At 45.8% G+C, this 27,835-nt stretch overlaps 2 protein-coding genes across 2 annotated transcripts in view; one reads left to right on the top strand and one right to left on the bottom strand.

Moving 5' to 3' along the window:
• ATIC (5-aminoimidazole-4-carboxamide ribonucleotide formyltransferase/IMP cyclohydrolase) overlaps positions 1-27,835 on the bottom strand; it is a 141,952-nt gene that overhangs the window by 81,866 nt on the left and 32,251 nt on the right. The gene's annotated exons all lie outside the window — the stretch shown is intronic.
• Positions 1-27,835, top strand: part of ABCA12 (ATP binding cassette subfamily A member 12) — an 80,752-nt gene that overhangs the window by 38,458 nt on the left and 14,459 nt on the right. Inside the window, exons 21-42 of the mRNA XM_066322436.1 lie at positions 883-973; positions 2,306-2,485; positions 4,274-4,580; positions 6,613-6,727; positions 8,058-8,387; positions 9,269-9,338; positions 9,440-9,574; positions 10,231-10,386; positions 11,125-11,302; positions 12,795-13,013; positions 13,666-13,862; positions 14,468-14,628; positions 15,403-15,627; positions 16,399-16,537; positions 17,927-18,179; positions 19,348-19,434; positions 20,237-20,330; positions 21,819-21,946; positions 22,782-22,869; positions 23,331-23,436; positions 26,845-26,899; positions 27,588-27,765. Of these exons, the coding sequence (XP_066178533.1) occupies positions 883-973; positions 2,306-2,485; positions 4,274-4,580; positions 6,613-6,727; positions 8,058-8,387; positions 9,269-9,338; positions 9,440-9,574; positions 10,231-10,386; positions 11,125-11,302; positions 12,795-13,013; positions 13,666-13,862; positions 14,468-14,628; positions 15,403-15,627; positions 16,399-16,537; positions 17,927-18,179; positions 19,348-19,434; positions 20,237-20,330; positions 21,819-21,946; positions 22,782-22,869; positions 23,331-23,436; positions 26,845-26,899; positions 27,588-27,765 (3,492 nt within the window). The remainder of the gene's footprint in view (positions 1-882; positions 974-2,305; positions 2,486-4,273; positions 4,581-6,612; positions 6,728-8,057; positions 8,388-9,268; positions 9,339-9,439; positions 9,575-10,230; positions 10,387-11,124; positions 11,303-12,794; positions 13,014-13,665; positions 13,863-14,467; positions 14,629-15,402; positions 15,628-16,398; positions 16,538-17,926; positions 18,180-19,347; positions 19,435-20,236; positions 20,331-21,818; positions 21,947-22,781; positions 22,870-23,330; positions 23,437-26,844; positions 26,900-27,587; positions 27,766-27,835) is intronic.

The following is a 27,835-nucleotide window of genomic DNA, read 5'->3' as shown; positions in this document are numbered from 1 at the left end:
ACGCTCTTCAGTTTGTAAATTAACTTTCTGCTTGATGGAGTGATCCAGCCAGCCAAGACCAGGCAAGAAATGACTTTTTCAGGAAATGAAACAGTATCTATAATAAGCATGTAGTTCTGGGTACACACGTAAGAGCTAGGAGATGTTTTGTACCTCAGTGAATGTAAATAAAATTTCTTTTTACCCCTCCTAAGAAGCCTAACCTTGCTTGGATACAGAAAGCAGTGGACTGTAATGTTACACACACTTGCTTCCCATTTTCTGTAGTAAAAATTGTCTCCTTTTCTTACAAAAATGAGATCCCTGGAACCCAAAAAAGCATTAGCAGTTAATTTTAAGGGCTGGAATTCATTCTAATTTCCATGGCACCAAGAGAAAATCCAGAGTGGAATATGCAAAAGTGAAATTAAATATTCTCTGCTGATTGCAGTCATTGGTGGAACAGTGAAATTTTCAGCCAATCAAAAAAACCTGTGCTGATCTCCAAGTTAAGTTTTGGTTGCTACACGTTGTGCACTGGCTTTGTTCACAGGACTTAAAACAGACACAAGGGAAATTTACTTCTAGAATAACTGAAATTATCCATGATTTTTTTTTTTTTTTTTTGGTGGGACTCTAGTGCCTGGTGGAGGCTCAGTAGGCATCCTTTCTTGACTCAGAGAAGCACTGACTTGGGTTCAGAGAGCTGAGACGTTCAGAGAGCTGTGTCATTCTCATTGCTGGGATCTCCCCATTGTGGTACAGAGTGAAGGATGTGGGGTGGGGGCTGCACAAATGCTCAGTGGAGGCAGCTGCTCTGTGCTAGTTTAGAAGTACACAGTGAGTGAGCTTCGGGAGGCTTTTGGTTAAACTGCTGCTTCTTCTTCCTCTGATTCTTGATAGAATGCCCTGCAGAATCCCTTCGTGCAGGTTTTTATCAAGCTGATGGTGGATTTGGATGCAGCTGAGCTCCTGAGTCAGATAAATGAACTGGGTAAGTGTGTCCAGATGTGCTGCCCTCTTCCTTATTTGTACTTCGGGTCTGGGAGCTCCAGAATCAGCCAGCTGCAGCCATCCCCAGGTCTGCTCTTCTCTGGCCCATGTTGGAGGCTCCAGGGCAAGGCAATCCCAGCTATGATCCAGAAATCTTCCAGGGAAAAGACTCTTAGAGAGCAAAGTGCTGGTGCGAGGAGATGTTTCTCCTGGGTGTTTAGGGGTGGAGGGATGGGAGGCTTTGCCGCGGTGTGTGGCCACTGGAGGACACTGTTTAGCTGTAATTATGACTTCAAATGAGCTACCTGGGACTCGGCTGGGAAATGTTGAGGAGAGCTCCCTTGCATCGCAGCGAAGTTCAGAGGAAAAGTTCCCTAGAGCAGAAAATCCAGGGATCAGATAAATGTACTCAGGCTGATGGAGCCGTAGGCATCAAAGCAGGGGATGCTCTGCTGCAGTTTGCAGTTCTCTGGTGGGCTGGCAAGGCCCTTTGAGGTGACCTTTGCTGCTGTGCACTGTGAGAATCACCAGTAACAGTGGTGGTGGGTACATCCCAGTGAGTGCACAGTCCCTTCCTGCCTGGCCTTGCTGTCCTGCTTCTGCAGTGAGTGGCCAGGCATGTCACCATCACTCTGGACTGTGCCAGCGAAGCCCAGCAGCAGCCAAGAGTGATTATGGTCTGTTGCAGTCATCTACATCCAGTTGGTGATGACCCCTGTGTTATTCATGAGCAACAGCTCCTGCCTTAACTCCCCATAAAGCCACGGTGCCTGCAGCAGCTGTTCCATATTAGTTACCTTGCATTATGCAGCCACCTTTGAAACCTGCCAGCAAACAGCAGCATCTTTATTAACTGCAGCAGCAGCAGGTTCAGTCCACACATCAGCACAGCACACACAGCTCTGCCTTGATGTGCTGGGATAAAGCACGTCCTCCCCTGAGACACAGCAGCTCAACAGGCGAGTTGATCACATCCTAAAGCAGAGGGTGTGGAAGGAATGGTGAGCACCGTGTGCGGGTCTAAAGCCTCAGCAGGTTACTGGGGACTTGTGATTTGGGATGGCTGTCACATCCCACTGCTGGCATCCTCCCAAAGGCAAACTCACGAGCATATTACAAATGATTAACATAAAAACTGGGTCAACGGCATGCCTTCCTTGCCTTGCTGAGTGCAGAAATGTGTTTCACACTTCATATTTAGCATGGTGGGTTTGGGACTGTTTCCTTACCTCCTTTCTGGTGTCATCATCAGTGCGAAGGAGTGGAACGATGGGGTGGATTTTCTGCTGGGTGCAGTGATGCTGCAGCGTTTGTTTGTGGGGTTTTTCCCTAGATGATATCCGGCTGGAATTGCAGAACAACGCTGACATCGTGGAGCAGCTGAACACTTTGGCCGCCCTGGCTGTGAACGTGTCCTCCTGTGTCTCCTTCAACCGCGTCCAGGGAGTGCAGGACTTGGAGGAGATGGAAGCGGTGGCTAAGGAGCTCTTCTTGAAGAATGAGCTCTTTGCAAGTATGTGACACTCCCTGTTGTGGTTTGAAAACAAACCAAGTGAGAGGCTCTAAGTCAGAAATACAATTTAATGAGAAGAAAAGGAAAATAAAATAAAATAAAATAAAATAAAATAAAATAAAATAAAATAAAATAAAATAAAATAAAATAAAATAAATGCAACAATACAAAAAGAAAAAAAACTGACAGAGTCAGAATACAACCTGATCAGGGTGATGGAAGCAGTCCAGACGAGGTGGTCTTCCTGAAGCAGTGATCTCATAGAAAGGTCTCATAGAAAGGTCTCATAGCTCAAGTCCTCTGGGAATCCAGTGGATGAGGGCTGCTTCTACTGTCCCAAATCCCAGCTTATATCCAGGTGAGAATGCTTGGCTCCTCCCCATGGGCGGAGCATCTCCCAATGGGATGATGAGTCATCCAGGAGGTCCTTGATGGCCCATTAAAGAGAGATAACTCCCGGAGGGAGTGATCTGTGAGTCATGCACAAGGCATTGATGGGCCATGAACTGAAGATGGTGATAGAATACATCCTAAACTACAACCCAGGACACTCCCAAATCCCCCTGCCAATGAAATTTCACCTGATAGACTGTGGGAATGCAGCATAAAATATTTGGCTTTTCACCAGCAACTGTTGTGGTTGCAGCTCCCACCACGCTGCAGTGGATTTAGAGCAAGTGTGTGTGGGACCTGCACATTGAGGCCATTGAGAGAGAAATCAAACTAGAAACAAGTTTCAAATGGTGACCTTGCAAATAGACTAGAGATTTTGGAGAAATAGAACTATGAAAGATGTATTGTAGTAGGACTCACGAGGGGTAATTTCAGATGATTTGCTTAAAAGGCAATTAGTAGCATTGTGTGGCAAAAGCTGATAGGTCAAAAACGGTTATAATGTATTGTAATTAGGAAATGGTTTGGCTTCTGATTTTGATGGTGGCAACTGTAACATCTGTACTGTCTCACCCTTCTCATGAGACTGAAAATGGAACAAAAGTCTTTAAAATGCCTCTCAGGAGCCCCATCTCTAGGTCAGAAAAAGGGATCTCCACTGTCTGTGGTCAGCTGGTGATTTCTCTTGGTTTATTCTCAGTTTGAATAAAATCCCACTGCCCCAAGGTGATATTTGTGCAGCTACTTTCTTTCAAGCTCCCACGGGAAAAGTGCTTTAATCAAGAAAGGTATCACAGAATCATTTAGGTTGGAAAAGCCCTTTAAGATCCTCAAGTCCAAATATGAGACAATTCAAATTATTAGAAGGTCATAAATCACTTCAGCTATTCCAGACAAGCACCATAAATGGTGTACTGGGTCTTCTCAGTCACACTTTTCACATTTGTGAGACTGGATGGTGGGATCAGACTGCAGAGCGGGGTGAAGGGAGCAGGAAATAGGAATTTACATTTGTATCATTAATATATCTTAATATTTTAAGGCCCTCAGTTAGGATTTGCTCGTAAATCCTGTGACCTGTTTGGTTTTATCCTTCATAATTGAGGGGTAAATAAAAACCTCTGCTTCTCTTGGAACTTCAAACCCTGGTAATATTTGTCCTTTCCCACAGTAGCAGTTTTCTCTTCTCTGTTTATCCTCCATTCTATCTTACGTTTTATATATGGAATAATTATATATATATGGAATAGATATATGGAATATACATGGAAAAATGTTCTGGATAGAAAAACTGTGAGGCAGCCTTGTAAAAACGGGGAGTTCCTCTGTATCTGTGTGTGCTGCTTCTGAGCTGTCCATTCCAAAGAAAAAAGCCCTTCCCCTTTCTTTTCCCAGGTATCATTTTCAAGCTGCCTTCAAGCCCTGGCCGCTCCATCCACGGGGGCCTGTCCATCCCTCCTGTGCTCAACTACACCATCCGAATGAGCAGCAGGATAACTCAAACCACCAACAGGATCCGGGAGCGCATCTGGACCGTGGGCCCGCACAACTCCACCTCCCAGAGCCAGATCTACAGCCGGGCCTTCATCTACATCCAGGACAGCATTGAAAGGGCCATTATTGAGCTGCAGACTGGCAAGAAACCAGAGGAGATCGCTGTTCAGGTGCAGGCCATGCCTTACCCCTGCTACAACAAGGATATGTAAGTTTGGGTGGCTTTTTGCCTTTGTGTTTTGTGTCAGCTCGTCTTGTCTGACTGGTGGAGTTTCACCAGCCGTGCTGCTTTCCTTGCTCATGTAGCATAAAAATTATTTAATTCTGTTCAATTGGGTTTTTTTTTTTTCTCAAGGGGTTGAACAAAAGAGGGAATTTTTGACTCTAAGAAGATGGTTTGTTTACTTTGCCTAATCTTTTGTTTTTGGTGCTCTTTTTTTTTTCAGTTGTGGTGGTAACTGTAGGTTTTACAGCAGGTAAAACTCCCTGTGCCTGTTTTACTGCACAGAGTTGAAAGCTGGCAGAACTTGGGTTAAATACGAGTCTTGGCTTGTTCTGCAGGTGATCACACACAGACAATGTAGCAGAACTTAGAAAAAGGATTTACTGGGGAAAAAAGGATGAGCTTCATGAGGTTTATGAGCTTTATGGTGGCCAAACTGAATGGAAAACACGCAGGGAAGGGATTTCAGTGTCCATCAGGGAGCACTGGAGGATGTTCAGCAAGAAATATTGATAGATGTGAGGATCACTGTGCCCTGACTGAGGGTCTCCCTTGGAGCAAAAGGATAGGCTGGACCTGGGAGCTTTTCCTACTGAAAAATCCTCCGTGCCAACTGCATGAGCCAAAAGATTTTTTGGGAGCTGTAAGATATCATTTAGGAGCCACAGCAGACCTGTTCATCTCCTGTGTCAGCTGTCACTGAAGAGAGCTGGGGACCTATAACCTCTCCTCAGGGCAGCAGGATGTGGGGCACCCGCCAGGACACAGCAGGAAGCATCCAAACCCAGTTCTGCCGCAAATTCCTGGGTTATTGCTGAGAGAGAGTTTTGTACAGTGATTAACTGGCTGCTGGAAGCACTGACTCCAGTGCTGGCTGCTCCTTTTTGTTCTTGAGCTGCTGGGAAAACCACTTGCCTTTGGGTTTCCCTCCCCAGCCCGGGTTCAGAGGGACGTGTTTGCTCAATTATTAAAATACCTCAAGGCTTTGGATTTGCATCCAGCAGCAGTCATCACAAAATGCCTGCTTATGGGCTCTTATTGCACAGTTACCATCCTGTAGAGAGAAGGGGAGAATATATATATATATATATATATATATATATATATATATATATATATATATATATATATAAAAGCCAGCGCACAAAAAGTGTTGGTCTGTGCTGAATTTTTAGGAACCTTTCTGGTTCTTTATAAATAGGGCTTCGTTTGCATGGAAGCATTTCTTAAAATGCTGGTTTATAGGAAATTTTCAGCTTTACAGGTAAACAAAAGTAATTAAAACCAAATGTAATGTTCATTTCTCACTGTTATTGTACATTATTTCAGGAACAACACTGATTATGGGTTTTGAGCCAGGTTTAGAAATCAAGGAGGAAAGCATAAGCCCTGCAGATGAAGGGGATCTCCTGCAATAAAAACTTGCTTTCCATTGCAAAGGGAGAAATTTATTGTTGGCCATTGTTGTTGGGGTTTTTTCTTCACACTTTTGGCCCTGGAAGAAGGTTTTAATGAAAATGAGGAGCCAAGAAATGTGCCCTGGGTCTGCCTGTCCTGTGGGGTGGTAGGACAGACAATCTGTAGGAAAGCACCCACATCCAGATCCCAACACCAGGAAATATGGCCTGATCATGAAATTTGGCCATTATATCTGTGCACAGAGCTGGAAATTATGGCTGGTTGCTGGGATGTTTCCAAAGGGAATCAGAGAGCCAGGAGATGCCACTGCCCATGGCACTTCCTCCACCTGCCAGTGGTGCTGCTGAGCAAGGAAATCTCTCTGCAACTTAAAAAAAAATCAAACAGATTCTGAACAGTCAGGAGTCTGATGGACAGAATATCCAATGCAATGGCAAAGGAGTCTTTTTTTGGTAATTATTAATTTTACTCCACGTTTTGAAATATAAGCATGTCTTTTCCTGGGCCAGAGTATTGTTCTGAAAAATATATTCTTGTATAAAGCCTTAATCCCCAGAACATTTCGTATTCAGCTAAAGCCTGCTTTTGCCTTTTACAGGTTCTTAACCAGCGTGACCTACTCTCTTCCATTTGCTCTGATGGCTGCCTGGGTGCTGTTTATAGCTGATTTTGTTAAAACACTTGTTCAGGAGAAGGATCTGAGGCTTTATGAGGTACGGGGAAACTTTCTGGGGCGTGCAGAATTATAAACAGATTTTCCTTATTCGTGGTTAAGTGTGTCTGATGTTCAACACTAAATGGAGCAAAACAAGCATTAAGGAAAATATTCCAGACACCTATTGTTTGACCTGCAGCGTGTGAATTCTGACATTATAACCAAGCTCAAAGCCATGGAAATGCAGGGTGTTTGCCCTTCAAGTGGAGGGAATATTGCTTTGCAGTGCTGAACACAGGAAACATGGGCACCTCACAAAATTACAGGGTTTCCGAAGATTTAATGCTCTCTAAAAATTGACTTTGACTCATACCTACTGGGGACAAAGACATGAAAAGTGACTTATTTCCTATCCTTGAAGTTATTATACTTAATATTTCAGAAGGTGCTACATATTACATCAGCTCCTCTGAAATGAAGTTCTTCATTCAGGTTGCCTGTCGGAAAAGAAATGACATTGAGACATTGGGAATTTAATAAATTAATTCAGGTTTTCAGTGTGATCACTGTCAGCAGAGATGAACAGCAAAGGACTTTTGTCAAACTAAGCTTCAGCAAGCAACAAAAGCTTTGGGCAGATTTGTTTTTTATCCAACACCATGGAAACAAATACTGATTCACCAAAAACACTTCCAAGAAAGGACACTCTGTGTCCTCTGACGTGTGATGAGGTGGAAAAGGAATGAACCCCAGTGTGTGCTCCCTGGCAGCCCCCTACTCTAATTTAGGCAACCCTTTTCACTGTCTCCAAGGACCAGGGCGTCACTAATCTTTTTAGCTGTGTAATAATCCACAAGAAGACACCTGCACCTGTAGTTTCTTCTGGATTTATCAATACAAATTTAGAGTTTTATGCAAGTGTGGGGAATTAATCATCAGCTAATACAAATTAATATTTCTTCCTTGTAACCATAGTAATTTAGCTGTTATTTGTTGTCTTGGGGTTGTGTGAGAAAGGTCTGGTTTCAAAGACATTTGAGAGCTTTTAAGCTTAAGCCACTGGATCAATATCATTATTTTAAAAAAATAACCAAAAGGCTTTAGAAAACTTACAAATCTAAGGCCAGAAGCTGCTTTGGAGCTTGTGGGCTGTGACACTTGATCCTTGCGGGTCCTGTCTGGGCTGTTGTTTTCCAACAGACTGCTTTGCAAACCTTGGGCATTCCTGAAATGGGAGTGCGTGGTTTGTCCCTGGACAGAACAAGCATGGTCTGGTGGCAGGTCTTGTCCAGAAGCTGGAAAAAGAAATCGTTCAGTACCAGCAGAAAGATCTCTTCATTTCTCTCAAATGCCACTTGTGACTGTTGTTTTTGCCTCCCTCTCTGCAGTACATGAAGATGATGGGTGTCAATGCCAGCAGCCATTTCATTGCCTGGTTCATCGAGTGTGCCGTCTTCCTCCTGATTACTGTCACCTTCCTCATTGTTGTTCTGAAAGTGGGTGAGATCCTCCCCAAAACAGACACAGCGCTCCTGTTCCTCTACCTGATGGACTACAGCCTGTCCATCATTGCCATGAGCTACTTCATCAGTGTTTTCTTCAACAACACCAACATTGCGGCCTTGGTGGGCAGCCTCGTGTACATCCTCACCTTCTTCCCCTTCATCGTGCTGCTCGTCATCGAGAACCACTTGAGCTTCTCTGTCAAGAGCCTCCTGGTGAGTTCTGCTTCTCCGTATTTCCAGGCACTGTGTGGAGGCAGGGCCCTCAGTGACTCCAGCTCTGACTGTAACTCGTGCCCAAACACGTGGGGTTGGGTGCCTTTCTCAGTTCCGTCAGTGGGTATTGACAGGTGTGGTAGGCAAGTTGGCCATGGCCCATTTGAGGAATTAGCTGTGTCCCATGACCGAAGGCACTACTTGTGGAATTTTAGTGAGTTCCCACCTGCCAGCTGAATGACAGTACTTTGAGCTATGTACTTTCCCCTTTGGAATTGCAAAGGAAAATGGAATTGCTGCTTTCACCAGCTCTGGGAAACCAGGCTGTCTCAGTGAGGGGTTTGGGTAGCAGGGCTGGCTCTGCCCATTGCTGCCTCAGATCATCCTTTTGCTTGCTGTGTCTCAAATTCCTACACATGGGAGTAGATCTAAAGCCTTGTTTCTTACCAAGAGGCAGAGTGGGTAGGTGTTAGGTCCCAGAAGCCAGACTTGTTTTCTTTGAGTCACCGAATTCAGGAAATGACATCTATTAATGCAAGTGGTAAAAGAATTAACCACAAAGCTCCATGAGGTAATTCTCAAGCACTGCTGTGTTTCAAAAGCCTAAAATAAAGCCCTGCATGAGGGAGGAAGTTGCATCCTAGGTGTGGAAGCAAAAGAAAGTCAAGCTCTAAGGAGACATTTCAGCCTGTCATGAGGTAGCACTTCCCATCACAGGCCTGGTCCGGTGCTCCTTGTGACTGCTGGGAAAAAAACAAACCCAACGCTCATTTTTCTGGCTATTGGAATAACCCAGTGAGGTACCTGATTGGCTGACTGACCTGCCTTCTCTTTGAGACTAATTAATCTGTTTCTTGTTTTCAATTTTGTTTATTCCCCAGAGTCTGTTGTCTCCAACTGCCTTCAGTTATGCAAGCCAATACATTGCTCGCTACGAGGCACAGGGCATAGGTGAGTTTATGGCAGACAAAGCCAGGCTTTGGGCTCTCCTGGGGGTGGTATTTCACTGGCTGAGATGGGCTCTGATCGTGTTTCTCAACTCCTCTCTGCAGGACTGCAGTGGGACAACATGTACAAGTCCCCAATGATTGGAGACAACACTTCCTTTGGCTGGATGTGCTGGCTCATTCTGATAGACTCCTTCATATACTTCATCCTGGGGTGGTACATAAGGAATGTTTTCCCAGGTAAGGATGCAAAGCATTGAGGGTGGTGCTGTAGCATCTCTTTTGGAGAGCAGTGAACGCAGAGCTGGCTGAGGCAGTGAGATGGTGCATACACTCTGTCCCAGACCAAAGGGAGCATGACTTTGTGGATGTCTGAGCCTGCTAATGGCACTGGGAGAGAGCAGAGCAAGGGAGAATTAGGGTTTCTCAGCTGATCACACGGGTAGGTGGGTCTCCTGAAGGAGCTGAAGCCAAGGACACAGGAGGGCGTGATTGCAGCCTGGTGGGTGAGAGTGGAGCATGTTAGACTGCATTTGTCAGCTGAGTGATTTTGAGCTGTGTTACTTACATCATTTGGTTTCAAAAAGTAATTCCTGCCTTGGGCAAGAGCCAGTACATTTGTCTTTTTCTTTACTTCCCCACCTAATGAAGCAGTCCACTGGCATACGGAAATCTACCCAGTGGAAAATGTAAAGTTCTCCTGCCCTCCAGCTATGGAGTTACTCAGAATAACAAATTAGTGAGTGCTTCCTTTTGTGCCAATCAGAAGAAGTCTCTACCAAGTCCTGGTAGTGCAAGAAATCTCTTGTGAAGTTAATTTTTGCTCTTTTGAGTGCACCCCAACAGTGGCACTTGCTGAGGAACAGATACCTGAACGAGCCTCCTGTTCCTTGCAGGTAGATATGGCATGGCTGCACCCTGGTACTTCCCACTGCTTCCATCTTACTGGATTGAATACAACAGCTACCTGCCCTTCTGGAATGAGAAACAAAGAGGCCTGCTCTTCTCCAAGCTGATGTTAAGGAAAGAAGTCACCCTCCCCAATAAGATATGTATGTGGATACTAGATGGGGGAGCAATAATAACTTGTATTTTGGGTAACCAAAGTCAAATTTGTAAAGGGGCACCATGCTCAGAAAACAACATTGGTTGTAATTTTAAAGGACATGAAAAATTGGAAGTCGGTACTCACATGAACGGAGATTTGGCCCTTAAATTATATTTGTTCTTCATATTTGTTGTGGAGAGTCAGTATGGATTTTCACACAGATATTCGTGTGTGTTGTAGTTGGGCAGTTACCTTCCATACCAGTCTCTCTATATGTAGAAATACACTTCAGTTTGGGCAAGCAAATACAGGTTTCCACTTGGCAAAGGGCACGTGTGCTTCTTTGCTTATCTCTATAAATATTTAGCCTGTAAAATATTGAAATCCCACATAAATGCTTGCTGTTTTCACCTAACTGAAAATAGCTCTGTAGTTTTGCTTCATGTCCTCTAATTTTCTGTGCTTGTTTTGTATAAATAAAGTTAGGTGCTCTGAAACACCTAAATATGAGACCTTTTCAGAAGTGATTAATGCCTGTTGTCAGGAGTTATTAGAAGCTTCAGAAGTAAAAAGGTAAAATCCCAGAGAGCTCAAAACGATACAAATCCGGGGACACGTTCTTAATATTCCTGCTGAAAGGCACCAGCCTTTGCTGTGTTTTGGTTTTCTCCGAGATGAGGGAAGTAGCACAACACCTGCTGCACTGCAGGAACTGTCCCTGACCCTTCTTTTTGTGCCAAAGGTGCCCCTCACCCTCATGTGGAACCAGAGCCCACTGACCTCACCTTGGGAGTCTCCCTCCACGGCATAACAAAGGTTTATGGATCCAAAGCTGCAGTGGACAACCTCAGCCTCAACTTTTATGAAGGGAATATCACTTCCCTGCTGGGACACAACGGAGCTGGGAAAACTACAACCATGTGGGTATCCTTTAAAGCAGCTCTTTTTTTGTCCTGTGGGGTGTGGTTGGATGAGTGAGAGGGCAAGTGGGGCTGTACATCAGTGGGAGACTGAGGAAGGTGCTTCACTAGGCCAAATCCTTATGCAGTTTCACTTTGTTCATGGATGACCTCAGGAGTTCCTTCATTTTCTTTAGGTCCTAAAATGTCCTTTTCTGTTTAGGAATATGCTTTTTAATCTGGTGAGATACTTGGGATACATGGCACAGCAGCTGTTGAGGTGTTTTGTTCCATGGCCTGGGGTTAGGTCGTTCTGGAAGCTGTGGGGAGCTTGTGCACACACCAAAGCTGAAGTGATACTAGCAAGGAAACTTAATAAAGATACACTTCAGCTGTACAGAGTCATGTGTTGGCTGGGCTGCAATGGCAGGGGATTAATGCCTTGGCCTTTCAGCCTTGCTGTTTATAAATTATTATTTGACTTGCTAGATAACAGCACTAAAACAGACCTGTAGAACTTGATTTCTCCACTGATATATATGTGCATATCTCTGAAAGCAACATTAAGCTGATAAATAGAAGCCTCAGAAGAGCCAAAACCAGTAAGACAGATGTGTGCTTCACCTCAGCTTATTATCAATTCACCTCATAGTCTGTTTGCAAAGTGTAGCAAAGGTGATATGCAGAAAAGTATAAAACCTTCCTGAAACTTAGCACAGGCTTCAAATCCTGAGTAAGTTACTGCTTTTTAGTGATGGTTGAAAGTCCCAGGAGAGCGAAAAACTCTGTGAAGGTGAAGGGCAGTCTGAGATGAATCTTCTCCCTTTAGTCCCTGCAGGACAGCACCAAAAATGAGCTCTAATGTGCAAGTAGTTATTCTGAGCAGAGGGAGTTTGACTCAGCTCTTGCTTGGTGGGTGATTATTTGCTTGAACTAGATGAAAGTGCTGCCCACTGTGAGGTGCCTCATCCAGAAGTCCTCTCCCATTTCTCATGAATAATGGCAGTGAAATCAGCTTTCCATGCTCTGCTGTGATTAGTCAGATGAAGAAGTGGTTTTCAATCTCAGCTGTGGTTACAATATGAGGCTGTCTGGAAACTCCAGGCAAACCTCAGAGAATAAAGAGTAACTGCATTATATGAATTCCCAGTAATTAAACTGGAAGTCAAGGGCATTCCTGAGCGTGCGGGATGTGCAGTGGTCTGACCTAGGAAGAGGGAGGCTGAAGCAGGGAAAAATAGAGGTGAGGAGTAGCCAGGGGGAGCTTGGAGCTTGCCCTTGCAATCCCACAGAGGGGGATAAGGATGTCCATGGATGCTGATTGGCCTCTGCTCTGCCAGAGCATGGCTGGGCAGCAGGACACACACAGTGGGCAGTGATGTCTGGCTGGAAGGAGTAGGAGCAGGGTACAGGGAAACCTTGGAAGTGCTGACAGCTACAGGGCCACATGAAAAAAATCACCCACGGCTTCCTTCTTTTTCTAACTTCCCTTTTCTGTTTCTTTTTCCTTCAGATCTATTTTGACTGGGCTGTTCCCCACGTCCTCAGGCACGATCTTTGTGTACGGCAAAGACATCAGGACTGACCAGGAGGTGATCAGGAAGAACATGGGGGTGTGCATGCAGCACAACGTGCTCTTCAACTACCTCACCACCAAGGAGCACCTGCTGCTCTATGGCTACATCAAAGTCCCTCACTGCAGCAAACAAGAGCTCTACCAAGAAGTGAAGAGGTATAAAAGCAACAGGGTGGGAGAAGGGAGAGAGGGCTGTCAAAGGTGTTGTGTGGTGGTGCCAGTGCCCCTGTAGAGCTCAAAATCATGGGTTGGAGGTCTTGTTGCAGCTCCAGCTTAGAGTTCAAATGGTGCTTTGCTCTGACTAGAGGAATATATTGATACCTATGCTGTAAGAAAACAATATCTGTTCTCCAGAGGGTTTACAGTGTGCTGTGGCAATTATTTGGAGATGAATTTATAGGCCTAGGGGGCTATTCCTTGCCGCTTCACAGTTTTCCCTGGGAAGAGATTTAATCATCCAGTCAGAAAGATGATGTTGGCTTTATTGGTTCTGTGGAGAAATGAAGCAGCCAGAACATCCCAGGGAGTTTGGATCTTGGAGTCTCGGTTGATGGGGTCGAGCCTTTAACCTTGACTTGTCAGATGAAAACTTTGAAAACATCCTCAAGAATGGTTTAAATTAAAATCCCGATGCCTGAGCTACAGGGTGACTCTCCACTGTGACCACTCAGCAGAGCAGTCCATACTTGGGCAGGTTTTCATTTGCAGTTACAGTTTCTTTCAGGTGTTTTCAGATTCCTTGCTTGGAAAAGATGCTTGAAAGACAACTTTTGGGGGGGGGGGGGGTCATTTTCCCTCTGTTTTCCAGGACTTTGAAGGAGACTGGGCTGTACAGCCATCGTCACAAGCTGGCTGGCACCCTGTCTGGGGGGATGAAGAGGAAGTTATCCATTGCTATTGCTCTCCTGGGAGGATCCAGGGTGGTGATTCTGGATGAACCAACCACGGGGGTGGATCCCTGCTCCCGCAGGAGTATTTGGGAAATCATCTCCAAGAATAAGAAAGGTACTGTGATGAGAGGAGGTATTGCTCAGAGACAAAGGTGGCTTGTGTCACTTTACAAAGATGGTACCAGTGGCTTTGAATTGTGGCTTTTTTAGGCCAGAGAGAAAAGATTTTAAGAGATTGGATTTTGCAGTTCTGGAGGGGGCATCCTAGTTTCTCTAAATTCACAGTGTCATTTAAAAAATAACTTCACCATGAAACACAGCTTACAATACTTTAAAATCCATCTCTCTTGTTGCCTTTCATCCAATTTCACTAATAATTACCAAAAAATGCAATTGATTTTCACCTGATACTCCATGTCCCTTCATTCTGCAAGCCTTTCACCTGTCTCACTGTTGAAATGAGGACAGATCTGACCAGAATATGATAAAAGAAAATTGTTATAAGCATTCACTGTATTGATTTAACAATGTGGACTTTTTTTGCCATGGACTGATTCAGAACAAGGGGAAGCTCTGGAACCCCTGCAATTATACTGATGATATCATTGTATAGGGAAATACAGAAATTTTTGAGAAAGGAAAGAAAACAACCCAAATCCTTCTAAAATCCAGTTTTGCCATAAACCCAGGCATTCATTGTGTGGTGACTGTGTTTTCCAGGCAGAACCATCATTCTCTCCACACATCACCTGGACGAAGCAGAAGTTCTGAGTGACAGGATCGCCTTCCTGGAGCATGGAGGGCTCAAATGTTGTGGCTCACCTTTCTACCTCAAGGAAACCTTTGGGGATGGCTACCACCTGACACTCACCAAAAAGAAGGTTTCTGTCTGAGCTGCTCCTAGAGCTCCTGGCAGCTCTGTCTCCCAGGGAATCACTGGGGCTGGTTGAGGGATGTATTGGCACACCATATATGAGTGATCTCTTTGGCCTTGTGAAAACAGGAATGTCAGTGCTCTGCTTTGTTGAAAAAGAACAGGGTCTCCTTGAAAGTTAAAGGCAAGGCTGGGTGCAGAATGTGAATTCTGGAGTTCAAAGGAATAAAGCAGATAGAAAGAGCCCATCCATAGGTCTGGCCTGGAGCAAAGTGTTCTGCTCGCTAGGAGTGGGGAACTCTGCTCTTGCTAGCATTAATTACAGTGCTGTTGGTAGCCCCAGCACACAGATACCGTGAGAGACCAGCCTCTCTTCCAGACTGCTGGCACTGGAGACAGAGAAAATGAAAAAAGACCCATGAGCAAGGCCCATCTTTCATGGGAAAAAGAGTGAGTTTGTGCTGGCAGCCACGTTAAGCTCTCTGGTGGCCAGGCTTTTTCTCTGTTGTACTACAAACCTCTAGCAGTGCAAAGTGATTGATTCAGCCCAGCCTGGTGAGGTTTGGGATGGACCAACGTGGGAGAGTGTCACACATCCCTTTTTCAAGGGCCAGAAACCCACTTTCATCTGCTTTTGATATTTACCCTGACATGTTGGATAGCTGGACTGAGATCACTTATCAGCTAAGCTCTGGGACAGGATTTGGGCTACATCCTGCAGGAGGAAGGTTGACCTTGCAACCTTTTCAGTGACCAGAGAGTTTTTTTCCTCCTTTTTCAGAACATGATAGAGGAATGTGACACCACAGCAGTGACCTCCTTGATCCAGTCCTATCTCCCAGAGGCTTATCTCAAAGAGGATATTGGTGGAGAGCTCGTGTACGTGCTCCCCCCCTTCAAGTCCACGGTGTCAGGGGCGTACCAGGCCCTTCTCAGAGCCCTGGACAGCAGCTTGAATGATCTCCACCTGGGCTGCTACGGGATTTCCAACACAACTGTGGAAGAGGTAGGAGCTCGGGAGCTGCTGGGTTTGCTGAAGTGTCATGGAGGTTAATTTCACAGCACTGTGTAGCTCTGCTCTCTGGACACGTTAGGAATTACCTGAGGGTTTCAGGCAGGGAGGAAGGAGTTACACTTAGGTACACATGAGTGTGTAGATGCATCTATTAATCTGTACATACACTAATGCACTGCCTCACCTTGCTGGCGGCCTTTTGATGTTTTACCCAGAAAATGAGGCACTGGAGTTAGACTGAGGAGAGAGTAACACAGGCACCTTTCTGCCCATGGGAAATCTCTGGTCAAACAAACACATTTAATTGCATCAGAAATAAAAAATAAAATGATGAGCAGTGATGACCTTTGTCTTGCAGAAGGGAGGAGGGAGATTGTTACCTTCTGGCTCATAACTTCTTGTTTTCTTTTAAGGTGTTTTCTTAAGGCAGCAAGAATAAGTTGTACATCATGTCCCACGTGTGCCATGACTGCACACTCCTAGCATGGAGGCAGTGGGATTGTCAGGAGCTAGAGGGTGAATATCCTAGGGAAACAGGTTTGAGTTTCCACTGAGACAGGAGGTGACAAGGAGCTGGACAGCAATTTTATATGGAAAATAAAGTTAATTTCTCTCGCAGAGCACAAAGGGAATAGAAAGAGGATTATAGTACATAACTGCTGCACCAACTACAGCTAGAAAGCAGGAGAGTGGATTCTGGTAATTGTTTTGGCAAATGCAGTCATTTGGACAAATTTTCCTTCATACTTCCTTGCTCCATAGGTGTTCCTCAATCTGACAAAAGAGCCAGTGAAGGACCAGCAAGAAGATTCTGCACTGCCCCATCAGCTGTCTGGAGTCAGTGGTCACACTGGTGGTGACGAAATGTCTCTGAGCACAGACACCTTCACAGAAAGAGACGGTACTCCATCACCTGCAGGGTTTATTCCAGATTTACTGCAGATGCAAACGCTGACAGATGGACTGATTTGAGCTCCCTGTCTTCTTTCTTTGTTGAAAACCACATTTCACCCAGCCAGGAATCACAAACCCTATAAATCACTGGAAATACAGCACTTATCAGTCCTTTTTAGATCCCCTGCTTTGGAATAGTCTGAATCACAAGATAAATTACTAAAGGGGTTTTGTTTGCATCTGCCTTCCTTTAAATTGATCCAGGTTTTAATCTAATCAAATACAGCATGTGGGTGAAAGAGTAAATGTGTACCTCTGAAAGTAATTGCCATAATAGATGTAGAGGATTATTTCCCTGTAACTAGAATTGGACAGAAACTTCATGGAAATCCTTTAGTCTGTTGGAAAAGCAGCACAGCTCTGAGCTGGGTCCTCCTTGTTGCTTTTTGCTGTGCCCCAGACATTGCAGTTCTGTAAAGGAGGCCAAGAGACCACACAGTGGGGTAAATTCAGAAGGGAAGCAAACCCTATCCCTGGGGGTTTGAGACCTTTGGGCCCAACCCAAAAATGACACCTGGCTGCAATGCTTGCTTGGGTTAGAAATATTGTTTTGTACTTAAAAATACCATAAAAATATATCTATAAGTATGTACATAAATTATATATATATATATATATATATACATACACACTTATACCATTTATAGTTAGGGAGGCATCCAAGGGACAGCACAGAGGTATTTTTGTAATTTGTACCTTTTGTAGAGGTATTTTCAAAGCTGACCTGCCCTGTAAATGTTACTGTGAACACTCACTCATGTAGAAAAGTGTTTTGTTTCACCCCTAAAAAAAGGCTTTGCTTCATGTTGTATTATATAGGTAACTGTTTCATAAAGAAGAATAGCTGGTACAGGATTTGGCCCTGCTTTTAGTACACCACAAAACCTGTCCAGGCAAGAGGCCCAGTGGCTTGTGCTTGTTTTCTTATTTCAGGATTAATTTTGTTATTTATTTTTCTGGGCACCTGCTTTTTAAATTATGAAAAATTTCAGCTCGCATATCTAAAAAAAAAGTTTCCTCTGTAAGTTGCAGCTGGGTAGGTAGGATGTAAATAACTTATTTCATCTGGAAATGAATATGATATTCATCTTGGAAGGTCCCACACTGAAAGTCACTGCATGCAGACTTTTGAAATTTAACAAAATACTGGTGTTACGTGAGCGTGTGGGCCTGTCCCACGCCGGATCCTGTGTTTGTTCCACCTTAGTAGTTTGATTTGCCATCTGTAAATGTGTGCAGGGAGCCAAGTCTCCTCCCCGAGTGCTCTGCCCATCACTTCCCTGCGCTGCTGAAGTGCTGAGCCATGACCAAAGGCCTTTCTCTCCCGTGTGCCCAGACCAGCTGCTGATCAGGTCCAAGAGCCTGCGGGGTTTGCCGCTGCTGCTGAAGAGAACCTCCGCCCTGTTCATCAAGAGGTCCCACCACACCCGGCGCGACGTGCGCGGCTTCATCGCCCAGGTCATCCTGCCTGTGCTCTTTGTCACGGCTGCCATGGGCCTGGGGACACTGAGGACCAAGGAGACCGAGTACCCCGAGCTGCTGCTGTCCCCCTCCCTGTATGGCACGGCTGACCAGGCAGACTTCTTTGGGTGAGTGCTGCTCCTCGGCACCGCCCCGGGTTCAGAAGGAGCCCTTCTGGGCTGTTCTGAGCACAGCCACTGTCCTACACATGGCACACGTTGTTGTGTTGTGCAGACAGCACAGAGAAACCCTGTTCCCCAGGGCTCTCTGAGGAGATGGCTTGGCTCAGACCAGAAGGCTCCAGAAAAGCAGCTTCTCAGTTGGACTTGACTGTGAGATGTCTGAGGAATGTTCTCGGTGTTTCCCACTGGAGTCCTTCAGCCCCGTAACAGCCACAGGGATTTTATTAGTATAGACACATATGCTCCTCTCCCAGTGTGAAATGAGGTACCTACATCAGTTAGCCTCCAACATTACAATTCTGGCATCAAATTCTGTCCATCTTGGGAGCACTGCCCTCCTCTCTGTTAGCACAGGACGTGTCTTCCTGGCCAGGCCCTGCAGGTCCAAGGCACACAGGCAATTGGAATAGCATGTGCTTTTCCAGGGTCATTAGGATGTCACCATTGAATTATTTCATTCTCCTTTAATATCCGGTTACCAAAACAACTATAATTGGTATCATTAGATTTTCATGTTGTGAACTTCTTTCTTTCTCCAGTAATTCTCAGCTCTAAGTCAGAAATATAAAATTTAGCTCTAAAGCCATCTGCTCTAGGTGTTCTTCCCAGGATTCCTCGTATTTTTCCACTTCAGTCCTGCTAGATGGAGGAATGAGCCAGAGCTGCATGTCCAAATTCTCTGCTCCTAATGTTCCCTGCTTGTCCTGGTGGATCACTGCTGGAGAGCTGCGCCAGAACCAAGGACAATCTCCTTGAATGGTCAAAACCAAGTAGATGTCATGGATGAGAGACCTGATTGAGACAGGGCTGTAAGCAGTGCCTGAAAATTGCAGTAGATTCTTTTTCCCCATAAAGAGAGTCTTGATTGTCCAAAAGTATCTTGCTTGGATCTAGAGGCAGCAAATCCCTGGAGTAGCTGAGGTGATGAGGGCTGCTTTTAAACCTGTGTGCCTGTCCTCACGTACTGCATGTCCTTCACTGCTGCTTCCACAAATACTCAATTATTCAACATCTTAAATCCTGTTTTCGTTCAAACACAGTTTTCTTCTGCACAGTGGTAGTGGAAGCTCTTGGAACCTTTTCCTGTTTTCTGTTTTTCTTTGTTAATTCTTAGGAATTTTAATGAAACCACAGCTGCTTTAGTTTCTTCGATGCTGGCTTTCCCTGGGACGGATAACACGTGCATGAACGAAAGCAATTCGTAAGTACTTCTGGGGGTTTTTTCCCACTTAAACTCCAAACCTGCAAGAGAATTGGCATGACACCCTTAGCCATTAGACCTTAATAACCATCTTTGATCATGGGCAGAATTCTCATGCATTGGACTCTCCTGCATTATTAGGAGTGATAAGGAAGCAGCTTTGGTGGTGGCAGGATGCCAGGAGGAAAACAAGCAATTCTCCTCTCTGGGAAGTGCTTCTTGCCGCCCCAATAATTCCAATTATAACCTGAGCCCACACAGCAAGTTCTCAGCACAGCGTTTGTTACCTCTGCCTAGAAGCTGTGCCATAAGGGCTGGTTTGTTTTGGGCTTTGCAGGTAAATTCTCAGGGTGGTAAAATCCTGGGCAGACTTGAGTGCTTATGCAGGCAAATATTTACCCTGGGTGTTTGCAGTGACTGCCCAGACAATACAGCCCAGCACAGGAGCGCCCAGGGATTGCCACAACAAGAGCCCTTATTTCTGGGCTGGTTTCAGATGCTTTTGGCCTCTGAGTGCCAATTCCTTGCACTGTCTACTGTAGGAATGAAGTGGTGCCTGGATTCCATCTGAGAGCTGAGCGACTCCAGGCACAGAGAGCAGCAGGGAGGGCTCTCTGCCAAGGGGCATGGGAGGCAGCAGGAGGCTGGGGATTCCCTGAACCACCCAGAGCTGACAAGGAGCTCTGCTTTTCTGCTGGAGCTGCTCAACTGCCAGCCTTGCTGTCATTAAACATGACAGCAATTAGTTTCGTTTGCACACCTGAGCACAGAGAGCCTCAGAGGAAAATGTGTTCCTTTTCAGGCAGTGTTTAACAGAGGACATGCTTGGCCAGTGGATTACCAGTGGAAACCAGAGAACTAAGTATTCTGCCTGCAACTGCACAGATGGCATCCAGGTAACTTGGATAAATCCAAAAGTGAGGGGGATAATTGGGGGCCTTGTTTGTTGGGAGTTGTTTTATGGGCTGGCAGGATGCTAAGGGGCACTCAGCATTCCAAGTCCTCCTGTCTCTCTTTGGCCTTGTTGAATTTGCACACTGGATAACCATTGTCTGCGCCAGTTTGGGGACAGGGAAGGAAACAGCATCCTCAAAAGATTCACACCCTAACATCCTTGCCTTGCTCCCCGTGGTGGGAAAAGGTTTAATGGTGTTTTTGGCGTTTGTATGATTGTCCCTTTTGACAGAAGTGAGTTTGTGTCCAAGAGGAAGATTCCATCTTATACAAGCACTGTAATTATATAAAATCACAGCCATTTTTGCTGCTTGCTCTTCAGAGTTTAACTTTATGCAAAGTCTAGATCTGCTCCTTGTTCTAAATATTAATGATTAATATTATTAATTATTTGCATTACAGTGGTACCTACAGAGCCAGATATGGGTGCTGCTGGGATTTGCATGCCCATGGGGAAAAGGGAGATTCTGCCCCAAGGGTGTTACAGTTTTACAGTTCAGTTTGGGGTTGAGCTCTCCTCCCTCCAGTGCTGTTCACCTGTCCTCAGCTTTCTTCCATAGCAAATAAACTCATGGCACAATATGATGCCTTTTAATATAAAGGATGTACTTAGTTGAACGGTTTTTTTAGTCATTCTTTAAAACACAGCTATTTTGTGCAGTTTTCTGGACATACACTTAATTTCACATCATTAAAAGTATTGGCATAATTTCTCCAGCAAGTTGGGATAATGTTCAAAGCTGACTCTCACCTCTGGCAGGCACAGGCAGGTGTTCCTCAGCATGGAGGAAGCTATTTTGTGTATTCAGATGAACAGATGCACAATGGGGGAGTCCAGGGCTTTTGTTATGGATGAGCTGAAGGAAGCAGCCAACATGCTGTCTAGGAGGACACTTCAACCTCATGAAACACTGATGTGACTTTGGCCCTCAGCATGTTAAATTATATATTCAGGATTAATTCAAGGTTTCTCCAAAGCCCAGGAAAACATTTCCAGTGACTGACAGAAAAGCAGAAATGTAGAGTGTAGCTGCTGTGAAATGGAAGGTGAGAGTTTGAGGCCACCACAGAGTTTTCTGATCTGTGAGTTGTTTTGCCCTCTGCAGTTGTCTGTGCAGTCACTCTGCTGAGAAGGATCAGCCTTAATTCGGCCAAAATCTTCCTCCGTAGCATGAAGCACATTCCAAGGTGATGCCAGTAGAACAGAAGGGTGGGTCTAAGAGAGGTTGTTTTTAAGCACGTCCCAGAATGTGTTGGGGACAACGTGCAGGGATGTGTGCTGTGTGTCTGTGCAGCCTGGCTTGGGAACGAGGCAGGAATGAGGCTCAGGACCAGAATGCTGCCATGGCAGCCTCTCCATCTTGTCCCAATGTGATGGTTTGGAGTTAAAACGAAAACACTGAAGTTTTTCCTTCTTTGTCTCTTCTCAGACGTGTCCACAGACAAACTACACTCCCCCTCACAGAAGGACCTTCTCCACGCGGACACTTTACAACCTGACAGGGCACAATGTGGAGACCTACATCCTGGCAACCACCAAAGACTTCCTGCAGAAACGGTGGGGCACAAACTCCCCTCCCTCTGGGCTGAGCAGCGCTGGGGGCGAGGCAGGACATCCCACACGTGTCACATCCCCTCTGCCTGAGGAGGTGGCACTGCAGGAGGGGTTTAGGGTCTGGTGAAAGGAGCTGAAGCATCCTGCCCTCATGGATAAAAGATAAAGGCTCGTGCAAGTGCTCTGCCTGATCATAGCAGATCATAGCCTGGGGATAACGTGTCGATCACCTGGCAGCTGGGGCTGGATCTGCAGACAAGCCTTTGTCTGACACAGAAATCTTTAAAAAGAAGAAAAATCTGACACAGCCTGTCACGAAGTAAACCCTGGGGAAAGATTTCCCTCCAGGTTTGATCCTCTGAAGAGTCTCAGTGTGTGCTCCACTTGAAGCAGCACATCCATTCCAGTGGGAGCAGAGTAGTCTGAGCCTTTCCCTATGCCAGGGGGCTCTGGGCTCTGCCAGGCTGGGCTTGGGGCAGAGGTCACCTGCCACTAAGGCTGGCAGGAAATGTGTCCATCTGCCTCTGATAAACTGAGCTGCTCATCTGCTGGGTCAGAGGCAGCATCTCACCCTGGACTGGCAGGCACACAGCTCCAGGATCTTCCTCAAATGGAGGCTTTCAGCAGCTTTGTGTCAATGTTGCCAAGCTTCTGGGGTGTTTTCCCTCCAAAGAATGGCTCCCACAGGAGAGTAGGCTTGGCCCTGTACTGGGATAAGCTCTCTGAAGTCAGGCTGGAATTGCCTGGGGGGGCAGTGGCACTGTTGGCATGGCCCATCCAAGGGAATCAGGGCTTTGGGATGGAGGCAGCAATGCATTTCCCTCTGGTTTTCCCTCAGGTATGGTGGCTGGAGCTTTGGGCTGCCTTTGACAGCAGATCTGCAGTTTGACATCAGGCCAGTGCCCCCCAACAGAACACTGACTAAGGTAACCAGCCTCCATCTGCTCATCCTGGCATGGGAAGTGTGGGACACGGGAGAAGCGACGTCAAGTTTGTGGGGATTCCAAAAAAGAGAGAAAAAAACGCCTGAAATCTGCAGCTTGGCATGACAAAGATGACTTGCAGTTCATTTTCTTTTCTCTCCCCATTCTTCTTTATTGGTCTTACTTCTCTTGCTAGCAGGAGGCAATTTTTCTGCTGTCATAATTTTATTATACAGAGGTGAAAAGATCAATTAGCAGCACCTTTATCTCATGAGGGGATGTATGTACCATAACAAGGGCTGGCTGGTGCAGTCTGATATGCCCATTTCTCTGGTTCAGCTCAGTTGAAACGTTGTAAAGCACCAGGGCTGAAATCTGCTGTAGTTTACACAAGTGAAGCAGGACAAGCCAATATGTTGCCAGGAAAAGCTCCCAAATTGTTTCAATTTCTCAATTGTCTGCAGGTGTGGTACAATCCTGAGGGTTATCACAGCCTCCCAGCCTACCTCAACAGCTTGAACAACTTCATTCTTCGAGCCAACTTGCCAAAAAATGAGACTTCCAGATATGGTAAGTGTCCCTTTACAAGAGCAGATAACTTCTCCCCGTTGGAGGGATACCCTGGTTCTGCTGAAATCAATGACAACACTTACCTTGACTTCAATGAGGCCACTTCTTTACTCACTGTTCTGCAATTCCTTTCCAAACAGAATTGAAAAGCATGAATAAATCACCAAGTTCATTTGTCTTAGTCAGAGGCTGAGGGGAGCTGGACAGGGAGGACCCCAGCTCCTTCGTAAAACGCTTCATCCAGGAAATGCCAGCAGTGGCTGTTTGATTTATTGCCTCTCAGGTGGCACTGGAAGGACTGTCTCTTGATAGGTGCCCATTAGTTATGCAGAGAAAAGCTCCTCTAGGTCATCTCCAGGGGTGGGTTAGATTAGGAAATTTTAATACGCCACCCTTCTGCTGAGAGCAGCCCAGGGGGTGTGTCTGGGTTTGAGTGAGGGTGGGCAGGGTGAGATGAAATGAGAACCATCGTTTTCAGCTGTGTTTTCCCTCTGACACACGACACGCACAGAGCCAGGGAGTGCTGATGGCCCGTTTGGGGTCCTCAGAGCTTCTCCTTGATAACACACTGCTGCAACCCAAATTCCTGCTGGCAAACCAGGGCACCCTGCCTTTCCCTTGGCGCTTTAGCCCCTTTCAGAGTGGTGTGGGCACAAACCTGTCTGTAGCTGTGTCTGCCTCCAGAGAGGGCCAGGGTGCAGAGACAAGACAGATTTATATTGAAAATTTACACAGAGATTTCTGGGCTCTGCTCTGCCAAGAGCAGCAGCTGTGTGTGGAAACACCCTCCTGATTGACTTTCTTGGACAAGCAGTGCCCTTCCAGCCATGTTCTGGCCAGGCCTGGCCCTGCTCACCTCAGAGGGCTGCTCTCCCAGGTGACACAGGCACAGGTGGCAGTGTCTCCTGGCTCACAGGACATGTCTGAATCGAGCTGTAATGGAACCAGGCGTCTGACCTGAGGCTTTGAGTGTGACACCCTGAATTCCAGCAGCAGCAGATGCTGTCACAGGTGACCTCAGTGTGTGCTGCTTCCCAGCTCACACTACTGCACCGAGATTCCCCTCCCAGCCAGCTCAGCTCACAGAGAGTGTCACCAGAGCCTGGCCACCCCCTCAAACAGGCCCTGGCTGTCCCCTCGGGGGTTGGCAGTGTGCCCTCAGCTCACACATCACAGAGCTGCAGCCCAGCTGCCCAGAGAGGAGACCCCAGCGAGGCACTTCCAGCAGCAGGACCATCCCAGAGCAGCTGAATTATTAAGCAGTGAAACTCCCTGCTCTGTCTCTGTATTCCAAACACAGGCTGTAGCCAGGGCAAAGGCAGGAAGCTCTTGTGAACTGCCAGAAAGTTTTTACAGGGTAAGTTTTATACCAACAAAATAGCAATGTTCAGGGGGAAAGAATAGCAGCAGTTTTTGTTCCATCCGTCCCACTGCTGATGTGTTTTTGGAAAGAAATGCTTAGTAGTAAATGACCAGACAGACAATCCTCTGCTTCCCACTAATCATTCAAACCAGAGATGGGGAGAAAGAAAATGAATGATGAGGCTGGTTCCCCTGAGGTGGAGTAAATCCAACCTGAAATACAACTGGAGGCACGTTCCGTGGGCTGTGCTCCTGGCAGCTCAGTGGAGTTGTTGTTGTGACAAATAAATGACGGTTTAAGAACCACTGAAATGGCCAGATAAAAAAGTGTGTTGTCACTTCAGCAGTCAGAAAGAGGTGCCAGTCCTGCTTTAGAGGTTTGACTTAGACTGGGTATGTATTTTAAAAAGATACATAAAAAGCTTTTTACCCTGTCACTAAGCAAGTCATAATAGCTTTTGACTTATGTATATTGTGCTTTCTCTTCTCTCAATCCCAGCTAACAAAAAAGGAGGAAGCATTGAAATGGAAATTTTGACTTCTAGCCTAAGCTCCAGTAAAGGAAAATGGCTTTATAGTGAAGCATTAACAGATTAGACAGACGGTATCTTTCTTTCTCTCTCTCCCTTTTGGAGAAGGGAAACATTTCCTGGCTGCTTCCATGGCTTTATCAGCAGTCTAAGATTTTAGTCCCATTTCTCTCACTGATGACAAGACTGAGGTTTGGTTGGTTTTTTTTATTTTCCTCCAAAATTAATTTCTGATTAAATCCTCCTTTTCAAATTCCTTTGCTCAGTATGACATTTGGTCAGCTAAACCCTCAGGCTCCTCCCTTCTGGTCCCCCTGCCAGAGTGGCCATTCTTAGGGAAAATCACCAAGAACAGTCCTTCATCACATCATTCCTAAGGTCTGGCACCTGGCTGTGAGGAGTTTAAATTCCACAGGTGGTGTGTTATAGAAAATCTCTGGATTTAAGAGCAGCTGGATGTCCCCCAGCATTCCTTGAGGCATTTACTTAGGTGTCAAAATACAAACTGAGGGCCTCATTTTTAAGCACATAAAGATGGGAGCCCTTTCTCAGGCTCTGGGCTGCCATCCTGGTGGGGCCAAGGCAGAGACCTGCACTGGAGGTTGGAACTGGCCCACCAGAGCCCCTCCGTGTTCTTCCTTTTGCTTTGTGGGCACAAATTGCCTCCAGACATGCCAAAAGCACTGTGGTGAACAATATCAGTGTATTTTGGGCTAGGTGTTCTTCTTGGAGAAGGAGTACTTAAACCACATCTGAAGATACCTGCACAAAAACAGAGAATCTCTCAGTTGTAGTTTGGGCCTGATACAAACCCATTGTAATGGATATTTTTTTAAAACATCACGTGGGACTTACCAGTGTAGTAATTACATTTTTGCTAGTAACTTTGAGCAAAATACTCTTGTTTTGTTTTGTTTTTTTTCTAGCTTCTTAAGATAGAACAGTTCAGAATGAACTCACTGCCACACTGTGGGGCAAAAGTGTCCTGTAGCTTACCTGGGTTTCTGCTCTCACCCCCACAAATCCCATATGGAGAAAGACATCTCTCACAGGCAGGTAGCAGTTGTGGAGAAGGGCAGCAGGGAAAGATTTGTTCCTGGTTATAAAAGAACAAACGGAATGAGGTGGGATCTCTAGACAGCAGCTTTGAAACAGAACATATTCATCAGTTTTAAAGGTGTCAGTGGTGAGGAATCTAAGCTGGAACAGAGGGGCCCACAGGCACGTGCCTGATTGGAGGTGTGGGAAGGGAATGGTGCTGGCAGCCAGACACATGTAGGAACAAGGCCCAGGGTTTGAATTTCAGATCTGCTGAGCAGCCAAGTGAAGTCCTAGGAAAAACAAGGATGCTCAGAATTCTGCCCAAGATCACACAGAGATGACAGAGCAGAAACACACTTTTGATCTGCTTTTCTTCTCTCAGTTTTCTCTATTATTGTTAATACCAGGAGCCTGGTGAAAGAAGCTTTAATTGGGACACATTTTCAATTTCTTTTTTTTTTTTTTTTTCTCATAGGTATTTTCTTATCAGCTCACCCATATCCTGGAGGACAGAGTCAAGAACAAGTAATGTAAGAAGATTCATTTGGTTGATGCCTAAATGTTTTAGCTTTAAAAGGGTCCAACCAGCTTATTGGAAACCATAAACCAACCTAAATTGCTGGATATCTTTCTCTAAGTGATGAGACTGTTTTAGCTTGTGTTCATTGTCTCTATACATGAACTGCTTGCCACCAGAGCTGGGGATTCCTGTGAGGGTTTTTTTGCAGGATCTCATGGGGATCTGGAGGCCAGAGTTACAGCCTCACACATTTGTGTGCTTGGGCATCATCATCATAATAATATTGATCATGATGATGACATGGTTTTCCTTTTGGTGCCTCCACTCCCTGCTGGGGTCCAGCACTACAGCTCAGTGCTCTGAGTTCCTTTTGCTGGGCATCATTACCATCAGCAAAGGGAGCAAAGAAAGGAAGAAATTCTCCTCTGTGAGGGTGGTGAGGCCATCCCTGGCAGTGTCCAAGGCCAGGTTGGATGGGGTTTGGAGCACCCTGGGATAGTGGAAGGTGTCCCTGCCCATGGCAGGGGGTGGAATGGGATGGGCTTTGAGGTCCCTCCCATCCCAAGCCATTCCAGGATTATAAAAGCTGCTGTCCCAGAATCAGGACCTTATTGCTTCTGAGCTCTGGCCAAGCCTCACAGCGAGGGAAACCTGCCACTTTCACTCACCAAATGCATCTTTCTCCCCTTTTCTCCCAGGCTCAACAGCTTACTGGACATCATTGTGTCCATGTCTGTTTTGGTGGGCTACTCCATCACCACAGCCAGCTTTGCACTCTACATGGTCAGGGAGCACCAAACCAAAGCCAAGCAGCTGCAGCACATTTCAGGCATTGGGATGACAACCTACTGGGTGACCAACTTCATTTATGACCTGGTAAATAATTCACATGCCTAAATGAACCGGGAGGAGCATTACACAGCAGGAAAAAAAAGTTCTTTATTTA

Source organism: Sylvia atricapilla, chromosome 7, assembly GCF_009819655.1.
Source record: "Sylvia atricapilla isolate bSylAtr1 chromosome 7, bSylAtr1.pri, whole genome shotgun sequence".
Lineage (NCBI taxonomy): Eukaryota > Metazoa > Chordata > Aves > Passeriformes > Sylviidae > Sylvia > Sylvia atricapilla.
Note: the sequence above shows the minus strand (reverse complement) of the source record. Positions and strands in the feature narration are given on the sequence as shown.